We start from the raw sequence: 24,149 nt of genomic DNA on the forward strand, positions 1-24,149 counted from the left end.
AAAGAACTCCAGACCAGTGGGATAAAGAAAAAAAAACCATTTGGTGAGTCAACTTTCCTTCTGGATCAAAAAAAAAGAAAAAAAAAGAAAAAAAATGAAAAAAGGATATAATAGCAAAAAGCTTAATATGATTTTGATTTAAGAAAGTTTTAACTTAAGGAGGAAAGTTCTCTCTCTTAATTTGAAAAGTGCTTTTGTTTGAAATAACCATAATGGATGAATGTCTGGTGAAGATGGCAGGATTTGCTGAGATGGCAAAATTGATTTCTTTGATTAGGTAAAGGACAACCACTAGTTTTATTAATGACTGGAAGCCCCTCATGGACTGAAAAAAGGAAAAATTAAACTTGTGGGTTATGGGTTTGATGATTAGAAAGGGTGGATTATGGAAAGAGGGAAGTCATGATGTAACCTTAGAGAAAGGGAGTAAAATATAAATACATTTATAACTGTTGTGAGGAATATAGGAAGTTGCTACTTCACAGTATAATCTTTCCTTTCCTTTCCTTTCCTTTCCTTTCCTTTCCTTTCCTTTCCTTTCCTTTCCTTTCCTTTCCTTTCCTTTCCTTTCCTTTCCTTTCCTTTCCTTTCCTTTCCTCCCCCACCCACACAGACAGGCAAGACACCAGAATATAAAATGACAGCAAACAGCACTCCTTACTAGCACTGATGATGTTACCTAGTTAGTGTAATGAAACTTTTGCAAGAAAACAAGCAAGCTCAGCGAGCACCAAGGACCCCTGCTTCAACAGTGCCTCCTCCTCCATCTATCACCCTTCACAGAAAGCTCTCCTTCCAAAGAAAAGAAACTGAAGCATATGTGCATTTTTAAACAATTCAATACAATGATAGTGAAGAATTTCTACCCTCACAGGCATATTTGCTCATTTATTAACAGGAAGAAATTAATATTTCTTGATCCTAAAATTGGGCAGACTGTGATTTAGAAATCTAGTAAACTAACTAGGTAGTTTGCTTTTTGGAAGCAATTGCATGGTTTAAAGCCATACTCAGAAGCCCCAATCAAGAAAATAAAGGACATAGTAAATATCTAATAATAAGTCTAATCTAATAATAAGTGGACAACTTGTGGCTGCTTTGACTCCTGGCATAAATACTAAACAACCTGCCACCCCTTGGGTCATCCTTTCAGATTTTTTTCCTTGCCTAATTCCTCAATGCTTGCAATAATGTACAGTTTCTAATATATTGCCTTAACTGGAACAGCTGAGATACATTCACAGATGTATCTATCTGGAAAATACTCCATGTTGAACTGTATAGCACAGTCAAAACATCAGCACAGGAAATGTTTTGTATTATGTCATAAATTGTTTTATTATTAGAAATCTAGTAAACTAACTAGGTAGTTTGCTTTTTGGAAGCAATTGCATGGTTTAAAGCCATACACAGAAGCCCCAATCAAGAAAATAAAGGACATAGTAAATATCTAATAATAAGTCTAATCTAATAATAAGTGGACAATTTGTGGCTGCTTTGACTCCTCCTTTGACTACTCAGAGGGCTGAAAAAGTTATTTTTGACTGGTCCTCGCACTTTTGACCAGTCCTCGAACTTACGACTGTCCTCACATTTTACGTTTTACGCCCTATCTTGTCACCGTGGTGAAGAGAAGTAGTGGTGAAATGACCGACACGGTTGTTAAGAATGCCACAATGGGCATAAATGTGAGGATGGTCATAAGTGCGAGGACCAGTCAGAAATGACTTTTTTCAGCCCTCTGAGTAGTCCCTATGCACATAGCCACGCCTACCCAGTCACATGACCACCAAGCCACACCCCCAACTAAGCCACGCCCACAGAACCGGTTGTTAAAAAAATTGAATCCCACCACTGATTGAAACATTATTACTCCTATCCGTAAGTACTGTGAGATAGGAAACACAAACTTTTTCCTATTCATCAAAACAAAATGCCATGCCCTTAAATACAAAAAGTAAGAGATTCTTTGGCCTTGTATTTGAAATTCATTTCCTGAGATGATGAATACTAAAGCAGTGATGACATGCATTATTACAAAAATATTTCTCTGAAAAGTTTCCCAAAACACCCATATACTTACTGCCACTCCCGGAATGCCTTCAATTCCAGGAAGGCCTCTATCACCTTTAGCACCTGGTGGTCCTGGAATGCCTTTTTAAAAGAATAGAATATTTGTGTGTATATACAATAAATATACACAAATGCTTGGGAGAGCATTTTCTAGCTATCATTTCAAATTGTACATGCAAACTACAGTATTTGCAGAAGGCATAAAAGTGCACTGTTAGTTTAAAAAGAAAAAGGGAAAAAAGAAGTTAGATGGGCTTTTGACATTCTTGGAGAGTCACATTTGTCTAGCTGCAACCTTGATCATTGCTTTGAATGAGAAGGTGACTTTGGATGGTCAAAGGTAGCAAATCTCTTCCCCAAATCCTCAAATGTTGTTCTCGATTACTATGAAGATTTGGTGGTAATGAAAGGACTGACTCAATGACTTGAAGACTAGTGCCAAATAATTGTTAACAGATGTTACTGGAATGAATTGGGAACCTCTTGCTAAGTTTTTAAGCAATTTTCTACTTACATTGTATTCTATAGTGCTAAATCATCACATGGAATGGAGAAAGATCTGTTCAATGAAAGCTAGGTATAACTTTTTAAAAAACCAACAGACACATTTGAAATTTTGTGAGTCTATTGTGGACATGGGTCATAAAACATTTGCCACATAGATGCTTGCCTAGTCTTAAAACAGCTGCTGGGATGGCTAGACATAAAAAAAACTCCCAGTCATTTATTGTATTAGAAGTCAACTATTGAAGATTACTTTCATGCAATGTTTAGGCCACTCATTATGAATTAAAATATTAGCCAGTTCAATCTGTGAGTATTATTCCCCTGTGTTTAATCTATTTTTCAGGAAGTTTTTGGAATAATTGGCAATGCCTAATAATTTAAAATCAGTGTCAGAAACCTACTTATTGGTTGCCAGCAGGCTCAATAGACTTGGTGGGCAGCCTAATGGGTGGAATTCCCTCCAAAGTGATATATACAGCTGGCCACATTTGTAGCTGCTTTTAAGCATTTTTTCATGGCATTTACTTTTGATAAGCATTCTGAGAATATTTTCCTGTATTTACATTTTTTTTATTTAATATGATGTAATACTTTTATATTATTTTATTGTAAGTTGCCAAGAGATTATGATTTTGAAAATCAAATATGATGATCATTTGAATAAAGGAATAAATATGTTTATTAAAGAAAAGGAAATGTTGGAGTACTGTACTCCAAATAATTTTTAGAAAGCAGGACTTGTTTTAGTGCTTTACTAGAACTACCTATAATGGAATGATAATAAAATATGTTTTTTTTTAACAATAAAAAGAAGGAATTTTATGTAATTTTTAACCACCACTTCTCAATTACAGAGAATGCTCATCCTTTACAAAATGCTTAAACAAAACTAAATTATCATGCAATTGTGTGGAAATTGTGGATGATGTTTGACATTTGTGAGACTTATTTTCCAAAAAGCCTTTTATAAAGTTTTCACATTTTGTGTAGACATAGAAAAGATGCAGGATAAGAAAATGTAGGCTTGTTACTCTTGTTTTCTATTCAGGAGGAAATAAAGATTGCATTTTCAGAAAAAGGCAGAGTTAAGTTCACTTCTACTGCTCCAGAGATCAAACAACAGACCCTTTCATCAAAATGAATTAAAATAAATGCCAAGATTATTTAACTCATTCTAGAATGTTAAGAATGACATTTGAAGAGCACAGAATAGAAGGGAGGAACATTCCAAATTATTTTACTTTCTCCTCTACAGTATATGACCATCTAGTAATACAAACTAACATTTGAAACTTGTATTTTGTTACACATATAATTTTGAAACTATCTCTCCATTTCTATATGAATCAACATGATGAATGGAACAATAGAAAAACAGAACACATTCTAGGAGAAAGTTTTATCTGCAGTCTAATTATGGGATTCCCTCTTTTTACTTTACCTGGTTCTCCCTGAAGCCCTTGGGGCCCTGTTGGTCCAGGAAAACCTACTCCATCACACTCCAAGCAGCTTTCCCCTTTTTCACCTATGGCAAAAGGTAAAGATGTTTGAACATTCTTTACATTTAGCATGAAAATCACATGCCTCCGGAATGGAAATATGTGTGACATAATATTTGATACATATTATTTAATCAAACTTTGAATGTGACACATTGAAAAAAATCTGCATGCAAACCCTAAAGGATTGCCTGTGGGTCCTGAAAGCCTTGGGTGCTTGATCAAACAATAATCATATTGACTATAGTCAAATAAAAATTGTCTTTCTATGGGAATTAAATGAAATCTATTTTAGATTTTTTTCCCCCCTGAGCTGATTCACCCACATTCTGGAAGATTGCATCTTGCTTTATTACACAAATACAACTTCTCTTTCTGTTTTTTTGCATGTACTGTTATAATAGTCCTCTTTGTCCCATCGTGCAGCAGGCTGGAAACCTCGGTTCAGTTCTGCAACTGCCTCTCTTGTTTTTGCTCCATTTTTTCTGAGTAATGTTGGAAGTTACATTAATTGTGAAAAGTCATACATGTATTACATATTGTATATGGCACACTTTTATTGTGTGTGTCTATGACGGGGGAAATATTAGTGTCAAGAGAAACTAGGAGAAAGTCAAGTGACATCTTTAGAAGAGTTCTTCATTGCATATTACACCTTCCAGTTTTTCAAAGGAGAATTTTGGAAATAGACTTGGAAATAAGAGGGTATTGAGATAATAAAGGGGAGTGAACAAAATCAAAATGAGCTGTAATCACAATTCTGTTCATAAGAATTTAAGGATCTGTGGATGGGAAGGATGCATATATATTTATGCTTTGAATGTATCAAGGAATATTAAAAGTAATGGTCTCTTATTTCAAGGTAAATAATAAAAATACAGGTAGTACTTGATTTATGACCACAATTGAGCCCAACATTTCTGTCATTAAGTGAGACATTTGTTAAGTGAGTTTTGCTGCATTTTATGACTTCTCTTGCCATAGTTGTTAAGTGAATCACTGCAATTGATAAGTTAGTAACTGATTGTTAAGTGAATCTGGCTTCCCAGATTTTGCTTGTCAGAAGTTCACAAAAGGTGATCACATGACCCAAGACACTGCAACCATCATAAGTACATGCCAGTTGCCAAGTATCTGAATTTTTATCACAGGAGCATGAGGATGCACTTTTTTCAGTACCGTAACTTCAAATGGTCACTAAATGAACTATTGTAAGTCAAGGACTACCTGTATATCCTTCACTCATGATTGCCTTTAAGCCTGTGATTTCTTTCTTTGCAGCAACCAGTGTTGTTTTTAAAGCTTCCCTAAGAACATCACCTGTTCTACTTGCTGGTGTGAAGCATATAAATCTATCTGTATTTGCATGGCTTTTATGCAACATTTTGTTACATTCCTCATGTTACACGTGAAATAGTAGAGTATATCTAAAGTGTGGTTTAGGTTCACATGCATATTTGCAATTCTTTTACCTGACCCTCATATAGATAGTCCTTGACCTACAGAAATTCAGGTAGAGAGAGAGCGGAAGCGTTGTGGCGAGACTGGCTGGGAAAATACCAGGCTTTAATGAGCCTGGCAAAACTTAGCCAGATGAACTGCTGTTGGGTGTGTGTGTGTGTGTGTGTGTGTCTGGACCGGAACTGTCCTGTAGGGATGGCAAAGAAGGAGAGGCATCTCGGATGGCTAAAGAGGAATAGGTAAGTTCCTCGGAAAGCCAGAGAAAACTCTTCGATCCAACGGCAGGGGGTGGGGGCCATTGCGACTGCCATGAAGCCGGGGCATCCGGAATAAGATTTGTGCAGGAGTGAAGATTTGGACGGAGTATTGGCACCGGGTGAGCGATTGGCCAACTCACAGGTAATAAAGAAAAAAAAATGGAAATTTTTAAAGCTATCCCGGCATGGAAACAGCAGCTAAATAGCATCTGGGGAAGTTAATTGACAGAAAAGAGAGAAAGCAGAAGTAAAAAACATTAAATCCCAAAACAGAGTTTGATGTTTGAACTTTAAATGAGGATACTGAATTTGGAGAGACTAAATTTATTATAAGAAAAAGAAACCCAAAAGAAAATACTCTTGGAATGGGATTAGATATAAACTGCAAGGAAAATTTTGAACTTTAAAGGAAGATTAAAGAATAAAGAAAAACCCACAATAGAAGCCCTGTTAAAGATTCTAAATTGAACTTGAACTGGAACGTAAAATTGGAAATTGGAAAGTATAAAAAATTTAGAAGAGAAAGAAAGTAAGTTAATTGGATTTAATATACAAAACTGGATATTTTGTTAAATTGTTGATTTTGAACTTGTGGATTCTAGAGAGCCATCTACTGGCAGAAAAAAAAAGTACTACATTGAACACTTTAAATATGGGAAATTTACTGCGTCCTTGAGGAACGAGCTGTGAGAGTTTGTAAGGAGCATATGTTTGTCTTCTCAGTAACTTGACATTGATAATATAAGACGTGGAAAATAACAAACTTTAAATTGGAGTTAAAAAGCAACTAGAACGTCAAAATGTGGCAAGAACTAATTGAGATGATTCAAATGGTATGTTTATCATTTGATGTGGATAGAAAAAAGTCAAGAATTTTTCTGGAGCCTAGTCAATGGGATGAACAAGCTACTAATGAGAAGCAAGAAAATAACACTGAAGACAAAGACACTGATGAAAAACTAAATGATTACATTGGGAATAGCAATGAAAAAAAGAGAGTGAATAAGAGTTTCAGTGATTACACTGAGACTAACAGTGCTAAAAATAGAGAGGTCAGAAAGAAGCAGAGAGGAAAAAAGGGGAATAGATCAGTTGAGAATAGAGGACAATCTAAGCGAGAAATGTTTTTTTTTTAATGATTACATTGGGATTAACAATGTTAAAAATAGAAAATTCAGAGGGGAAAAATTGAATGATTACATTGGGATTAACAATGGGAAACAAGGAAGGTAAGAGGAGAAAAGGGGAATAGAACAGAAGAGAACAAAAGAGAGAATAACTATAAAAAGAAGAAAAAGAAAAAAAGAAAATGAGTGGTATATTAGATGGATCAGGAGAAAATGGTTAAAAGGAGTAATTAATGGATAGGAGGAAGGGTAATATGAAATATATGTAAAGTAATAATTGTATTAACAATGGTATTAGGATTAATATTGGTGATTATATTATTCGAATAAGAGGAGACTTGATAAATGAAATTGAAATGAATAAAATTAAATATATTGGGATTCTTAAAATTGAATTTAAATGACAATATATCTGATTTGATATAAAATGATTTATTTAGATGGGGAAATTATTTGGATTGTAAAAATTGAATTATATAAAATGAATTATAAAAACAAAGGTGAAGGATTGTATTTTTTTATTTTTTTTTTATTTTTAAACAAAACATAAAACATCCTTCCATCATCCATTACAATTGCAAACAGTGTGTCGGTCGGTTATAAATCTTTTGTGCTTCATCTCTATATTCAGAATTTACTAATTATCTAATTTCTCATATTGTCAAACAAATAAACATCCTCTTTTATCATTTATTTAACTATGGCTTTACTGCTTCAAAAGTTTTTTCAAAAATTATATTTATAACATTCATTTCATGTTTCATATTTCATTTCCATGCTTTCTTATCTAGCCATTGATAAAATAAATCCCGTATCTTATAATATTGTTTATCTTCTTGTTCTCTAATTTCAAATGTCAATTTACTCATTTCAGCACATTCCATGATTTTCTTAATAACTTCATCTTGAGTTGATATTTTCTCATTTTTCCAGTTTTTAGCAAACGCAATTCTGGCCGCTATTAAAACATTCACAATCAAATATCTCAATTCTCTATTGTATATTTATGGCACAATCCCTAATAAAAAAAATCTCTGTCTTAAAGTCTATGTGTTTTTTTATCATTTTTTCTAACCATGTGTGGATTATAGTCCAGTATCTTTTAGCTTCTACACATGTCCACCACATGTGGAAATATATCTGATGACATTTCCAGCACTTTTCAGATTTGTTCTTGAACATTCTGGCTATTCTTGTCAGGGGTAGATGCCACCTATAAAACATCTTATACAAATTTTCCTTATATGCTTTTGACATTGTCATTTTATAATTTTGCAGCCACAATTTTTGCCATTTCTCTAAATCAATTCCATAACCAAAATTTCCCCCATGCAATCATTGTTTCTTTACAACTTTACCTCTAATAAATAACCATACAATTTTTTAATTACATAGTCATCAGAACCTATTAAAATTTTATCTAGGTTAGTCAAATTATTATAAAGACCCTCTGTCTTACAATCTTTATCGTATCTAGAATGTATTTGCATATAAGAAAACCAATTCATCTTTAAACCTTGTTCCTCCAATTCTTGCTTCGATTTGAGTTCACCCTTTTCATTCAATATCTGACAATTTGTTCCCTTCTAAATATTATTATGAAAATGCTTCAATCGTCGATAACCAGACTGGAATTTTTAAATAGTGTTGTTTTTTAATTTTCTCCCAGTTTAGTAACAAAGCCTCACGTATATAATGTCTTCTAAAGTACCCCTGTGTTTTTGTTCCCTTGTACCAACAAGTCATGTCCTTCTAAGAAACATAATCTAATGTTTCTTAACATTATCCATTCTTTAATCCACATCAAACTTGTCGCTTGATAATAAAGTTCCCAATTAGGCAAACCAAAGCCTCCTCTTATTCTAGCATCTTACAACAATTTCAATTTTATCCTCACCTTTCTACCCTGCCAAATATATTTTAACATTATTTTATTCAAATCTTCAAAATAATCTTTTCCCAATCTAATTGGAATTGTCTGGAACAAATATAGAATTCTAGGTAGTATATTCATTTTAATTGCCGATATTCTCCCAATCAATGATAATAGTAAATTTTCCCATTTTGCCAAATCTGTTCCAATCTGTTGTTTGAGTTTATTATAATTGTTCTCTTTAAGTGTGCTACATTGCTGTCAAATATATCCCCAAGTATTTAACCTTAAGTGTGCTACATCTTGCTGTCAAATATATCCCCAAGTATTTAACCTCTTTGATATTTCCGCCAATTCTTCTTTTTGTTTTATTAACATATTTTTTGTCTTTATTAATTTTCAAACCTGCTACTTTCCCGAATTCTCCTATTTTATCTATCAATGTAATTATTGACTCTAAAGGATCTTCAAGAATAAAAACCAGGTCATCTGCAAATGCTTGCAATTTATATTCTTCCTTTTGAATTTTCATTCCTTTTATATCGTTTTCTTCGCTAATATTTCTATTTAGCACTTCTAATGTTAATACAAAAACAAAAGAGGAGATAGTGGGCAACCTTGTCTTGTTCCTTTTTTTATCTCGATAAACTCTGTCAATTCTCCATTTATCATTACTTTTGCTGTTTGTTTATAGTATATGGCTTCTATTGCTTGAATAAATTTTCTGCAAAAGCCCATCTGCTCCAATTGAAGTAACATAAATCGCCAGTTGACATTATCAAAAGCTATCTGAGCATCTAGAAATATCAAAGCCATTTGCTTTTCAGGATGTGCCTCATAATATTCCAAAGTGTCCAGAATTATCCTCATATTGTCTCTAATCTGTCTTTTTGGCAGAAACCCATTTTCTGGTGAAACAGGCCTATAATTTTTGATTTGTTGTGGATCTATGTCTTTTTTTTTTCAAATCATTTTTTTATTTTAAAACAAAAAAGAAAATAACATACAAACATCATTCATTCAATCAAGTACAGACAGTACATCGGTCGGTTTGCATCCCTAGTGCCCTCTCCTCTCTTCACAATATCACTACATATCCACAACTTATTTTTATATAAAATATATCGGTTGTATCATCATTTAAAATATTTCAGCATTTACTTATATATCACCATTTTTTATTATCTAGCCAATGATAAAATAAATCCCATATCAAATAATATTGTTTTTCTTCCTGCTCTCTTATTTCTAGTGTCAGTTTACTCATTTCAGCACAGTCCAACATTTTCCTAATAATTTCTTCATCTGTAAGTATCATTTCTGCTTTCCAATTTTTAGCAAATACAGTTCTAGCTGCTGTTAGAAGATTCACAATTAAATACTGTAGTTCTTTGTTATATATTTCTGATGAAATCCCTAATAAAAATATCTCTGGTTTAAAGTCTATGTGTCTCTTGGTCATTTTTTCCAGCCACATGTGTATCTTAGTCCAATATCTCCTTGCTTCTAGACATGTCCACCATGTGGTAATAGGATCCTGGGGTCTGATAGCATTTCTAACACTTCTCCGATTTGTTCTGGAACGTTCTGGCGATTCTCGATGGGGACAAATGCCACCTGTAAAACATCTTATACAAATTTTCCTTATACACTGTAGACATTGTCATTTTATAGTTATGAGACAATTTTTGCCATTTTTCTAAATCTATCCCATAATCAAAATTTTTCCCTCATGCTACCATCGATTCTTTAACTTGTTCTTCTTCCAGTTTTAACTCTTAACAAAAACACATACAGCTTTTTAATAATGGATCTATGTCTTCTTTTGGAACAAGTATAATATATGTTTCTGACCATGACTTGGGTATTTTCCTCTTTAACATAATTTCATTCATAACTTCTAGCAATGGGAGATTCAACAATTCCTGTAATGTCTTATAATATTCCGCTGGCAGTCTGTCCGGGCCTGGTGCCTTCCCAATCTTTTGTTTTTTAAGTGCTTCAGTTAATTCCGTCATTGTTATATTTCCTTCTAACATCATTTCAACGTCTTTAGGAATCTGAGGTAAATTCACCTTTTGCAAGTATTGTTTAATATTTTCCACCTCTATATTTTCTTGTTCATACAGTTTACGATAGTAATCTTGTATAATTTCTTTCTTGTCTTTATTCCCGAATCTAATTTGTCCTTGGTCATCCATTAGTTGTGTTATTTTTCTTGATTCTCTCTCTTTTTTCAGTTTCTATGCTAACCATCTACCTGGTTTGTTGGCATCTTCAAAATAGTTCTGTTTAGCACTTCTGATTTTTTGTGCTAAATCTTCTTTTTCTATTAATCCCATTTTATGCTTAGTTGTATCCATTTTTATTTTAATAGCCTTCTTTTGTGGAAATTTCTAAAGCTCCTTTTCGAGTTTCTTGTAGTCATCCTCTAGTGTTTTATAGACTTGTCTTTTTTTAATATTTAGTTTCCTTGTATAGTCTATTATCAGACCTCTAGTATAAGCTTTCATTGTATCACAAAGATTTTGCATCGATGTGTCCTCTTTTCTATTTTCTTTAAAAAAGAAAGCTAATTCTTTCTCCATTTTCTGTACAAAATCCTTTTCTTTTAATATTGTATTATTTAGAGTCCATCTAGATCTTATCCTTTGTCCTTTCCATCTCACGGTCACTGGATTGTGATCTGCCCAGGTATTTGCTTCTATTTCAATTTCTTCTATATTAGAAATCAGTTCCATTGTCGTCCATATCATGTCTAATCTAGACCATGATGAATGTCTGTCAGAATAAAAAGTATATTGCCTTTTTTTGCATTTCTTTTTCTCCATGCATTTTTTAAATTTGTTTCCTCTATCATTTTAAAGAAAGATTTTGGAAGTATCTTTCTACTATGCTTTATTGCCTTGCGTGTATTGTAATCTAATTTCTCATCTACTATACCATTAAAATCCCTCATCATACAAATATTGTCATGGTCCAATTCAATTATTTTCTTATGTAGCTTTCTATAGAAGTCGTCTTGCTTGTTATTTGGAGCATATATTGCTATTAAGAGTATTTTCATATTATTATCTATTATTTCCACCATCAAAATTCTTCCCTCATCATCTGCATATATTTGTTCTGCTGGAATTGTGTTTCTAATGTAAGACAATTCCCCTTTTCTTACATTGTGGCAATAAAAATTTTCCCTAATTTTGGCTATACCAGTAACTGTTCATGTTGCTTTTTAATGTGCACTTCTTGCAAGCGGATTATATCAAACTTTAATTTCTCTAATTTATGGAATACCTTTCTTCTTTTAATGGCTAAATTAAGTCTGTTTATATCTATTATAATCAATTTTTTCTCTTCCATGTTCATATTTTATATGAGGGGTTTATTGCCCTAGTAGATCTCAGTTCACATTGTTCTTTGTGTTCCACAATACCCTCTACTGCTCCTTCTGCTTTTTCAATCATTGCTATGTCTTCTTCTTGGATTTGAATCAGTGGTTCTGCTGTTCTTGTTTCCATTTCTTTGTCTCTGAGAAATTCTGCATAAAATGCTTTAGCTTTATCCATTGAATCTATTCTATATCTTTGCTGTTGCCATGTAAGCACTAATCCTTCTGGTATCAGCTATCTGTAATTCACACCTTTTTGAAGTAGTATTTTAGTCAGGCATTGATATTCTCTCCTCATCTCCCTCACTCTTCTTGGTATTTCCTTCAGAATCACAATTTCTTTCTCCTTGTACTTCAGTGTTTTTTCTCTTGCAATCTGCAATATTTGTGCTTTAATCAATTTCTTGGTAACCTTATACGGACTTCTCGTGGTAATTTATTTCGCATTGCATACCTTGTGTAGACTCAAAATATCTCATCTATGCCATCCATCATGTTTTCTTTGGTAATTTCTAATGCTTCTGCTAGAATTTTTATCATTATTTCTGCCAAGTTCTCTCCCTTTTCTTCTTCTATATTTTGAAATCTGAGATAAAATTCTGCTCTGTCCATCTCCCATCCGACTAATCCACTCTTATCTTGTTCAACTTCATCCAGTTTAGTATCAATATCTCTAATTTTTTTCTCTCTTTGCTCTTCCTTTTCCTCAATTTTTTGGAGTCTATCTTCATATTTCATCATCGTTTGCTGTATGTTCTCCACTTTCTCATCTGTTTTCTCTGTTCTTTTTTCAATATTCTCTACTCTTGTTTGTATATTTTGAACTCCTTGTAGAATAATCTGTAGTGCCATCTCCTTTTCTTTCTCTCTTTCCTTCTTCTTCTGTTGTAGCATCGTCTGCATTGACCACTGGCCTCCAGATGGTGATGAAGAAAGCGTCGATGTGGAAGAACCAATGGCTGTTGCTTTTTTACTCATTCTGTGAATTAGTTGCAAAAGGTTTTAACAAATAAAAATTCTTCAGGTTCTTCTATACCTTAATCCATTTATGGATAGGGCAAATATTACCCCAAATATCAATAAATTACGTAAAAAGCCAAAAAAGAAAAAACAAAAAACAAAAAGCAAAGAAGCAATCTTCAGGCTCTTGTATTCCTTAATCCAATTCAGTCCAATAAAAAATATTAACTACCCTGGCAATCTCCACGCCAAAAAAGAGAGGAAAAAATCAAAATAAAAAACCAAAGGAGATGAGAAACAAAAGAGAAGCACTGGGAAATTATAAAAAACTTTAAAAATAAAAAAAATAAAAATTAAAGATGCTCCATCAAGTCACAGTCCAATTGAAAATGCTTACACAGGGGAAAGGTGAAGAAACTACGACTTAGAAAAAAAAAGAGAAAGAGAAAGAAAAAAAATGCCTAAAGAAAAATCACTTCTGCTTAAAATCCAAAGATTCTTTTATTAGGTCCCAAATAGTGTTTACAATTCTCTTTCAGAGTCACTGCAAATTCCTTCTTATTCAATCTCAGGCTCCTGCCTCTGATAGTTCCCAGAAGAACACCTGAATAAACAATTCTGCAGTTTTAATGTCCTTTTCATGTTCTCCCCACTATCTTATCTATGAAAAGGGTCAGAGTCCTTGAATTGTAACACAATTTTTACTTCTTGAATCAAAGAAAGAGAAACAAAATTTCCAATCCACTAGATGGCAGTGTTACATATTCTCTTCCCTTTCCCCTGCTATATTCAATGGGCATTAAAGTTAAAAATAGCCAAAAAGGAGAGGAAAAAATACAAAAAAATGAAATCAAAGCGAATTTATAATAAAAAGGCACTAAAAATTTAAAAATTCAATAGCAAGTCGGAGACCTGCAGTCCAATCCAGTCCAGTCCAGATTAAAAAGCAAAAAGTGTTTAAATATCCACCAATGCATGTAATTTAAAAGTAAAAGAAAAACTATCTTTGATTCAAGTTTAATTCCACCACTTAATTTTCTTCTGTCTTCAATCTGATCTTCCTTTCAATCTCAGGGTGCTCTCTCATATAGGTTATGATTAAAAGTCTCTCACCAAGTTGACACACTTCCTTCCGATCTTCTTCCGTTCCAGAGCTGTCCCAACCTCAGCAGCTACAATGGCTGCCACCCCACCACCAGAAAAAGGGCTTCTCCTGGATCAAAAAGGGCTTCTCCTGGTCCCTGGGATCAACAAAATGTGCCCTCCACTATCACTGTCTCAATGGGACTATGAGGTCCAAAAAGAACCGTCCAGCAGCAGGGATATCAACGGTGATCCTGGAGCCTCAGGATCTTCTGTTGTGCCGTAGCAACATCAGCTCCACCCACCCACCCCCAAAGGTGAAGGATTGTATTGTTTCTGGTGGTGGATATATTTAGAAGGGATTAAAACGTTGAAATTTAAATGAAATGGAAATGAATAAAATTAAAAATATTGGGATTGTTAAAATTGAATTTAAATGATAGCATTACTGATTTGATATAAAATGATTTATTTTGAAGGGGAAATTATATATAAGTATAATAATAGTCATATAAATAATTCTGATAGAAGCAATATTGATGATTATATTATTTGAATAAGATAAAGTATATTTTGTAACCCTGAAAGTGTAAAGAAATTGTATGAACACTGGGACTGTAAAAATTGAATAAAAAAAAGGAATTATTTGAAGGGGAAAGTTGGAATGAATTTGAAATCGGTTAGCTTTACTTAAAAGGGGGGTAATAAAAATAAATGGGAAGAAATAATAATAATAATAATAATAATAATAATAATAATAATAATAATAATAATAATAATAATAATAGTTTTATTTCTATACCGCCCTTCTCCCGAAGGACTCAGGGCGGTGTACAGCCAATTTAAAAACACAAGACAAAACAATGATTACAAATTAAAATAATTAAATAGATTTGGCCCGGTTTAAAACCCCAAAAATTTAAAATACCCCAATTTAAAATTATTATGTTGATAGCCTGGCCTGGTGGAACAACAGGGTCTTCAGTGCGCAGCGAAATACCCGGAGGTCGGAGATTTTATGTATTTCCGGGGGCAGTTCATTCCACAGGGCTGGGGCTCCCACAGAGAAGGTCCTCCCCCTGGGTGTCGCCAGCCGACATAACTTGGCTGATGGCACCCTGAGGAGACCCTCTCTGTGGGAGCGAACTGGCCGGTGGGAGGCTATTGGTGGCAGAAGTCGGTCTCGGGTCCTGTGCCATGGAGCGCTTTAAAGGTGATGACCAACACCTTGAATCGCACCCGGAAGACCACTGGGAGCCAGTGCAGCTCGCGCAGGAGGGGTGTCACGTGGGCACAACGAGTTGCGCCCATAACCACCCGCGCGGCCGCATTCTGGACCAGTTGGAGCCTCCGAGTGCTCTTCAAGCGGAGCCCCATGTAGAGAGCATTACAATAGTCCAGCCGGGAGGTGACAAGGGCGTGAGTGACTGTGCGCAAGGCGTCCCGGTCCAGAAAGGGCTGCAACTGGCGAATCAGGCGAACCTGATAAAAGGCCCCCCTGGCCACGGCCGTCATATGCTCTTCTAAAGACAGCCGTGCATCCAGGAGGACACCCAGATTGCGAGCCTTCTCTGTGGGGGTCAAAGATTCACCCCCAATAGTCAGCGATGGCACCTGCTGACTATATCGGGACGCCGGCAGCCACAGCCACTCGGTCTTGGACGGGTTGAGTCTGAGCCTGTTCCTCCCCATCCAGACCCGCACGGCCTCCAGGCAGCGAGACATCACATCAAGGGCATCGTTGGGGTGGTCTGGGGTGGAGATGTACAGCTGAGTATCATCAGCGTACAGATGACACTTCACCCCAAAACCACGGATGATCTCACCCAGCGGCTTCACATAAATGTTGAACAGAAGGGGCGAGAGGACCGACCCTTGTGGCACTCCCCATGCGAGGTGCCTCGAGGTCGACCTCTGCCCCCCTGCCAACACAAACTGCAAGTGGTCGGAGAGGAAGGAGGAGAACCACCGCAGAACGGTGCCCCCTATTCCTAACCCTCTCAACCGCTGCAGCATGATACCATGGTCGATAGTATCAAAAGCCGCTGAGAGATCTAATAGGACTAGGACAGAGGAGCAACCCCTGTCTCGAGCCCTCCAGAGATAATCAACCAACGCGACCAATGCAGTTTCTGTGCTGTGCCCCTGCCTGAAGCCCGACTGGTACGGGTCTAGATAGGTAGCTTCATCCAGGTGCCTGGGCAGTTGTCGTGCCACCACACTCTCAACAACCTTCGCCACAAAATGAAGGTTGGAGACCGGACGGTAGTTGGCTAATTCAGCCGGGTCCAGGGAAGGCTTCTTGAGGAGGGGCCTCACCACCGCCTCTTTCAAGGCAGCGGGAAAGGCACCCTCACTCAGAGAAGCAGTTATAATCCCCTGGAGCCAGCCTCGTGTAACCTCCCGGGAGGCCAGTACAAACCAGGAGGGACACAGGTCCAATAAACATGTGGCGGCATTAATCCTACCCAGATTGTTTTGGGTAAAATGGTAAAATGATTAATTTTTAGATTAAAGATGAAGTAAAACAAATATAAATAAATATATGCTTAAAACGGTAAAATAATGGATAAAGTAGTAAGAGGATAAAATTGGTCCATCTTTGGGAAAAATTGATATTAAAGAAATAATTGTGAAAAATTAAATGATTGAATCACTGTGCTTAAAGTAAAAGGTTTCAATAGATTAAAAAATTGTGATAGTTGAAAATAAGAAGGCGAGGGCGGATGGTAATATTGATTATATATTCTATAAAAAATATAGATAAAAGAGGAAAAGTAAAATATTGGCAGAAATTGGAGTATATATAGTAAATACAGAGAAATAAGCTGTATGAATTTTGACTTGGTCAATACTCTATTCAGAAAATATGTATTTTATGTTTGTGTATCTGAAAAAAATAAAAAATTGTTTAAAAAAAAAGAAGTTCACTTAGTGATTGTTCAAAGTTACCACTGCCATGAAAAAAGTGATTTATGACCATTTTTCACACATATGACCATTGCAGCATCCCCATTCTCATGTGATTTACATTCGGATGCTTAATGACTGGTTCACATTTATGAAGGTTTATGAAGGTCTTGGGGTCATGTGATCACCTTTTGTGACCTTCTGAGAAGCAAAGTCAATGGGGAAGCCAGATTCACTTAACAATGGTGTTACTAATTTAACAACTGCAGTGATTCACTTAACAAATGTGGCAAGAAAAGTCATAAAATGGGGCAAAACTCACTTAACAAATTTCTCATTTAGAAACATAAATTTTTGGTTCAATTGTGGTTGTATGCTGAGGACTACCTGTATTTTTTTATTGTATTTATTTTTCACTAATGTTTAAACAATGATATCTCTTTTTTGAAATTCAAAAATGAAAGTCAAAAAACTATCAAAAAGTCAAAAATATAATTCTTACCTTTCTCTCCTCTTTCTCCTGTGTAGCCTGACTGTCCTGGGATGCCTTGAAGACCTGGGTCACCAGGTAGACCACGCTCACACTCAATTCCATCTGCAATAGTAAGAAAATAAAGGATATTAATTTTGACATTTAAACAGCAGTAATCTACACCAATGACATTGATTATTAAACAAAAATAAAAGGCAGGAGCCATTAAATTATATTACTAATAATGTCCATTTCTTTAAGGCTAATTGACATAACATTCTCCCTCTTTATTTTTGCAATCCCAACAATTTACAAAGTAATAATTATGTAAAGAAACCTATATTGGAGTACCTCCTATCCAACAATTGCAGAGGTTAACAAAATAGGGTACTGTATTGCAATACAGACCTTGCTACAATGTGATCTCATCCAGTGGTGAAATCTGAACTGGTTTACTACCAGTTCGCTGGCTGCACATGTGTGCCATGCACCAAACGCATGCTGCACATGCACATGCGCAGTGCACACCAAACACGAGCTGCGCATGCGCACATGCAGTGAGCGCCAAAAGGAGGCTTGGGAAGGTAAGTAGAACAGCACAGGGGGGTGATCAGCTGTGGCGCGCGTGGGAACCTTTTTAAAAACTTTTTAAAAGCATTTTTTACTACTGGCTCAGGCAAACAGGTAGTAAAAATGCTTTAAAAAGTAAAAAAAAGGTTCTGATGATCGTGTGGCACAGCTGTGTTCGTCAGAGCCTTCATTTTTTTACTTTTTTAAAGCATTTTTTTACTACCTATTCGCCCAAGCTGGTAGTAAAAAATGCTTTTAAAAGGTAAAAAAAGAGGCTCCACCGATCACAGCTGTGCCGTGCAATCATCTGAACCTTTTTAAAAAAAATTTAAAGCATTTTTTACTACCTATTTGCCTGAACTGGTAGTAAAAAAATGCCTAAAAGATAAAAAAAAAAAAGTTCTGACAATTGGCCGAACGACGCACAATCGTTGGAACTTTTATTTTTACATTTTTTACTACCGGTTCGGCGAACCAGTAGCATTTTTTACTACCAGTTTGGGCGAACTGGCCTGAACCAGTAGCATTACACCCCTGATCTCATCCCTCAAGGTCATTCTCACATATCATTATACTATATGTCAAATTTTGCTCATTTTTATCTTTTGTACCCATTATCTTTTGTACCCTTTCAATCAGCATTCTGCCGAACACCTTCTAAGACACCATTAACAACTAATTTGTGATGTTTGCATTCATTCTTGCTACCACTTATTTTTTATACCGGTATAGTAACAGTATTTTGGCCCTCTCATCACAATCACTCATGCCCTAGTCCCCTACCAGCTGGACTACTATAATACATTCTACATGGGGCTGCACTTGAGAAGTATCCAGAAGCTTCAGTTGGTATAGAATGTAGTGGTGTGTTTCTAGGGCAGTGATGGCAAACCTTTTTGCCATCGCGTGCCAGGAGTGGGGTGGTGGTGTCGTAAGTGTGCATGCCCATACCCATAATTCTTTGCACCCTACCCCTGTGCATGTGACCCCCCCATGCTCCCCCCCACATTCCTGGCACGTGATGGCACGGTAGGCCCGTTTTTTGCTCTCCCCAGCCTCCAGAGCCTTTCTAGGAGGCTGGGGAGAGAGAAAAATGGGCCTTCCCCACCATCTCCCAAGGTCCTCCGGAGGACCCTGTTTCCCTACTTCTGGTGGGCCCAGAAGACCCAAAGATCAGCTGGCCAGCGTGCACATGCACGCCGGAGCTGAGCTCATGTGCCCACTGATATGGCTACATGTGCCACCTGTGGCACACGTGCCATAGGTTCGCCATCATGGTTCTAGGGAAACACATGTTATGCCTCCACTTCACAAGCTACATTGGTTACCAGTCTATTTCTGGTATAATTCAAAGTGCTGGTTTTGACATTTAAAACTCTATATGGCATAAAGCCAGTTTATTTAAAGGATCACCTATCCCCAATTACATATGCCTATTCCCCCATTCTCTCCATCCTTCATCATTAGCAATCAAACTGATCATGTTTTTGAATTAATTAAATTTCCACATGTACATATGAATAAGCTTAAACAACCAAACAGCCATTATTTTCAACCATACTGGGTTTCTAAATGACCCAACCATGCCATGTTGCAATCTTTCATATGACATAGACATCATCTGATGGCCTTAAATATATTAAGACCTTTGGCCTTTGCTACCTGCCTTAGCATTGGTCAGTTAATCCAACCCATAGGCTGCCCTCCACTAAACTTAATCATTCTTTTTTCTGGGTTTGGAAGCCAAAAATCCTTTTTTTTATTCTTTTAACTCTTCAAGATACGGAAACACAACCCTCCTTCACTATAAGGTTCACTACTATGCCGATGAACTTAACTGTCTAAAGACCTATTAGAGAAAGTATCTTAATACAAAGGTTAGAAACAGTTGTCAGAAAAGACAATCCTATTTTTATGGAGAATAAAGATCTTCATACATACTTTTTTATTTTCTCAGTGAATGGATAGAATGACAAAGATGCAGCTGTTAGTTTGTAAGCAAGAATCACTTGATTAATTGTATGATCTTAATAAACTACTGTCAGAAGTCACCAATCACTCATTGTAGAGTCATTTAGCCTGGCCAGGATAGTAGTTTTGAAGTAAAAGTATACCATTATCTTCTCTGACAAATTCATTCAGCACATTCTGCCCACAATCCTGATATTTACAGCTTAACTCAGGTCTTTTAAAATATTAAATAATACATTTTCTAAAGATAATAATGACTTGCCTGTTCCACCAGGGGGTCCTGGAGCCCCGGGCAAACCACGAGGTCCCGTAAATCCATCTCTTCCTTTTGGCCCAGGCAACGATGTCCCAGGAGGCCCTTGGTCACCTTTTCTACCTCTTTCACCAGGAAAACCAGCTGGTCCTGGAATAGCTTGCCCTTGATTACAAGAATGCAGTGAAATAAATACATGAAAACCTTCTTAAGGAACTATATACATCCATAATAGTAACAACATCAAATAAAAATATTAAAGGTAAGAATTGTAAAAATAGCCATATATCTAAATATGACAAATATGTTGAAGCTTTTTTTCTTCCTTTCAATCATTTCCAATTTTCACTGGTTTATATATCAAGATTGTTATTTATAAAAACATCCAGTTGCATGAAATCTAAAGATATGGGAGACACTCCCAACCAGAAGCCATTTGTGTAGACATATACACCATATGGTTCTGGTGGTTGTCCTGCCATCTCATCCCACTAAAGTGATATAGAGATATAATAGACCAAACTTATCAATCGTGTATTATTTAGTTATTGTAATTGTATATCCAGGAGCCCAAGATGCCTTAACATGGAGATCTATTTTCATTTAATTGCTTCAACAAAGCTGTGAAATAATAGGCTAACAAATAATCATATCTTACACAATTATTTTAATTAGAACATTATACTGGTTATGTCTAAAAGAGTTGCTGTATTGAAAATGTTATCTCTAGTTTTATCTCAAATGAGAACCATCAGATAGTATAAAAGAATCAGTTCTGAAATACTGAGATGAGATAGAAATCTAACATTCTTCTATAATGAGAAAGAGGAAAATATAAAAAGAATTGTTTGACACAATAAAACTTCATGATCTAAGAGACATCAAGTTATCTAAGGTGGATACGTTCATAAATATTTTTCAAACACAAGATAAAACAAGTAAATATTATATTAAGATGGACATAAGAAAACTCATGCTGAAGCCACTTCAATGACCCCAAATCAGTGGTGGGTTGCCCCCGGTTCAGACCAGTTCACAAGAACCAGTAGTAAAACCAGCGGGAGGCACCGCCCACTGACCCGGACGTCATCATAGGTGATCTGTGCATGCGAACCAGTAGTAAAGGTAAGTAGAACCCACCCCTGCCCCAAATGTAAAGTAAAGTGATATAAGTGTGTAAATTAAACAGATATTTTAAACAATCACTTAATAAGTCTTATTATATAAATACATTTTTATTTGACTGTGCCATATTAAACTAAGTTCATTTTGGTCTTTTTAAAAAGTATGCTAAGTTTCTCATAAAAGAGAAAAAGAACGCCATGCCTCAAAAGAAGGATAACCTAATGTACATTTAAATATTGTATCTAAATATTGTATTTACAGTATGAAGCAGAAGGAACATCTTTTCAGACAACACATTTTATTAAAAGGCCTAAGCTTTCGTGAACTACAATTCACTTTACTTGATTCACCAAATGGTTAAACTCTTACAGAATTGAGGCAGGAGAAAGGGAGAGGAAGAAACTGGGTTTCTTCAGATGTCAGATGCAGACAAAGATGCAGCTTCTGAAAGTACATTACAACTGTTACTTGATAAGGTGTTCATAATCAGTTTCACATGTAACTCACAACACTGCCTTCCCTCTGCCTCATCTCATGGATGTAATGTAGCCTCTTTACTCTTTTACTTTTAAAGAGTAGGCATTTATAATATCAGTTATGTTAATTACATTGCTAGGGAAAAAATACAATGATAAAAGAAAAGTTGCAAAACTACTGATAAGGTATCAAGAATGCCAGACACTGGAAAGTTCAAGGCAAAATAGGAAAATGATACTGAAGATAAATGAATGCTTTATAAATATAAAATAATTGTTCAAAAACTATGGCGAATATCAGTGAAAATATACTATTTATATCCACAGAAATATTGGAATTAAAAGTTGGCAAAGTTATGGTAAAAATCAATCCAAACTAATCAATTAATTAACCAAATAAACAAATATACTCACCTGGAGGACCTGGTGGCCCTGGACTACCTTGAAAACCTATAAAATAAATATAATCAAGTTTCAGAAAGTAAAGTCTTAAATTGTATTTGTTTTTGGCTGAATACTAATCTGGGACCCAATAAGACATACTGTAGAAGATCGGCTTGATTTTTTTTTCTAGAGGCTAGGTTACTTGTTTTCTCTCAAATCATAACAAAAAAAATTACATATGTTATTATTGGAATTATTATTGGATTTATACCCCACCTTTCTATCCACTTGACAATCAAGGCAGCTTGTAATACAAGAGAATTAAAACATCATGAGTAAAAGTACTAACAATTTAAATTTTATTTAATTTCAGTTAATTTTTCAACCAATTAAGAATATGTAATGAATAATGACCAAGATTTACCTGTGGGACCTGGTTCACCTTTCCTTCCTGGAAACCCTTGAGGTCCTGAATCACCCTTTTCACCAAACACTTCTTCATCTCCTTCATCTGTAACCTGAATAATGACAAGCATCAAAATACAGAAAACCTATAAACCTGAAATTTTCCAAATAGGCCAGAGCTTACAGTATTTCTGGGATCCCTGTCTTTCTTAGGAATTGCTTTAGCCCAACCTTCCCAACCCTGGTGTTTCCAAGATGTGTTGGAATTGTAACTCCCAAACTTCCAAAACCTTCCCCTAACTAAGTGTGATCAGATATTTATGGAGGAAGGAAGGAAGGAAGGAAGGAAGGAAGGAAGGAAGGAAGGAAGGAAGGAAGGAAGGAAGGAAGGAAGGAAGATTACTTGGACAGTGAGTCATGAGACTGCAATACTTTGCATATAGTCAATATCAGGTTCAGCCCAGATAATTAAAAATAGTTGTAGCTAACAGCCCAGAAAACTGCTGCTGGTCAGAGTAGTAACTACTGCAATACGCAAGGAGTTTGCTCTGCATTGAACTATCTACTTATTTTTTAAACACATTTAAAACCAGATTTTACACTTACAATTCCTGGAGGTCCAGGTGGTCCTTCTATACCCTTGTCTCCCTGGGAGGAGGGAAAAGAAGGAATTTATCTACCAACTTTGAAACAATATTTTTAAAAACTGGGTATAATCAACTGATTGCATTGGGAAGAGAGGAAAGGGAAAACATAGCCAATGCAGAAATGTGTATGAGTTCTCTTTAACAACTTTGCATATAAGAAAGCCTTCAACTCCAAATACATGTCATTAATCACTTGAAAACTTTTTAAAGTTTTAACAATATAAATTATATCTATAAAAATACTGTAAGCCCAAATAGTGTACTAGCTATGGGAGTCTGTGGAACCCTTCTGCTGATAAGATTTATTCTTAAGGCTAATGGAACAGGAAATACCGTGTTTCCCCGAAAATAAGACCCTGTCTTATTTTTTTTGCCACCAAAAAAGGCACCAGGTCTTATTTCCAGGGGGGGGGGGAATGTCATCCACTGACTCACCTCACTTGCGTACGTCGCCCCTGGCTTTCTTTTCGCTGTCAGAGGCCTTCAGGAACTTCTGCAGCCAGCAAGGCTTTCCTGAAGGCCTCTGCAGCCGCTAACAGAGCTCTGGATTGATCCAAAGCTCTGTTAGTGGCTGCAGAGGGCTTCAGGAAAGCCTTGCTGGCCTTTCCAGCTGCAGAAGAAATGGGCCGGCAAGGCTAGTGTCGGGGTGTGTGAGACCTGGCTTCAACTGTCCGAAGGTAAGCAGTAGGGCAGCTCCATTCCCCCATC

At 35.9% G+C, this 24,149-nt stretch overlaps 1 protein-coding gene across 3 annotated transcripts in view; it reads right to left on the reverse strand.

Moving 5' to 3' along the window:
- Positions 1-24,149, reverse strand: part of COL4A1 (collagen type IV alpha 1 chain) — a 161,894-nt gene that overhangs the window by 60,961 nt on the left and 76,784 nt on the right. For all 3 annotated transcript variants that reach the window (XM_087886329.1, XM_034426848.3, XM_087886327.1), the window contains 7 exons: positions 23,401-23,442; positions 22,814-22,907; positions 22,420-22,455; positions 20,414-20,569; positions 17,641-17,733; positions 4,022-4,105; positions 2,084-2,154 (listed from right to left, as the gene is read on the reverse strand). In XM_087886329.1, the coding sequence (XP_087742455.1) occupies positions 2,084-2,154; positions 4,022-4,105; positions 17,641-17,733; positions 20,414-20,569; positions 22,420-22,455; positions 22,814-22,907; positions 23,401-23,442 (576 nt within the window). The remainder of the gene's footprint in view (positions 1-2,083; positions 2,155-4,021; positions 4,106-17,640; positions 17,734-20,413; positions 20,570-22,419; positions 22,456-22,813; positions 22,908-23,400; positions 23,443-24,149) is intronic.

The sequence above is a fragment of the Pantherophis guttatus genome, chromosome 1, assembly GCF_059756535.1.
Source record: "Pantherophis guttatus breed Tessera chromosome 1, ASM5975653v1, whole genome shotgun sequence".
NCBI lineage: Eukaryota > Metazoa > Chordata > Lepidosauria > Squamata > Colubridae > Pantherophis > Pantherophis guttatus.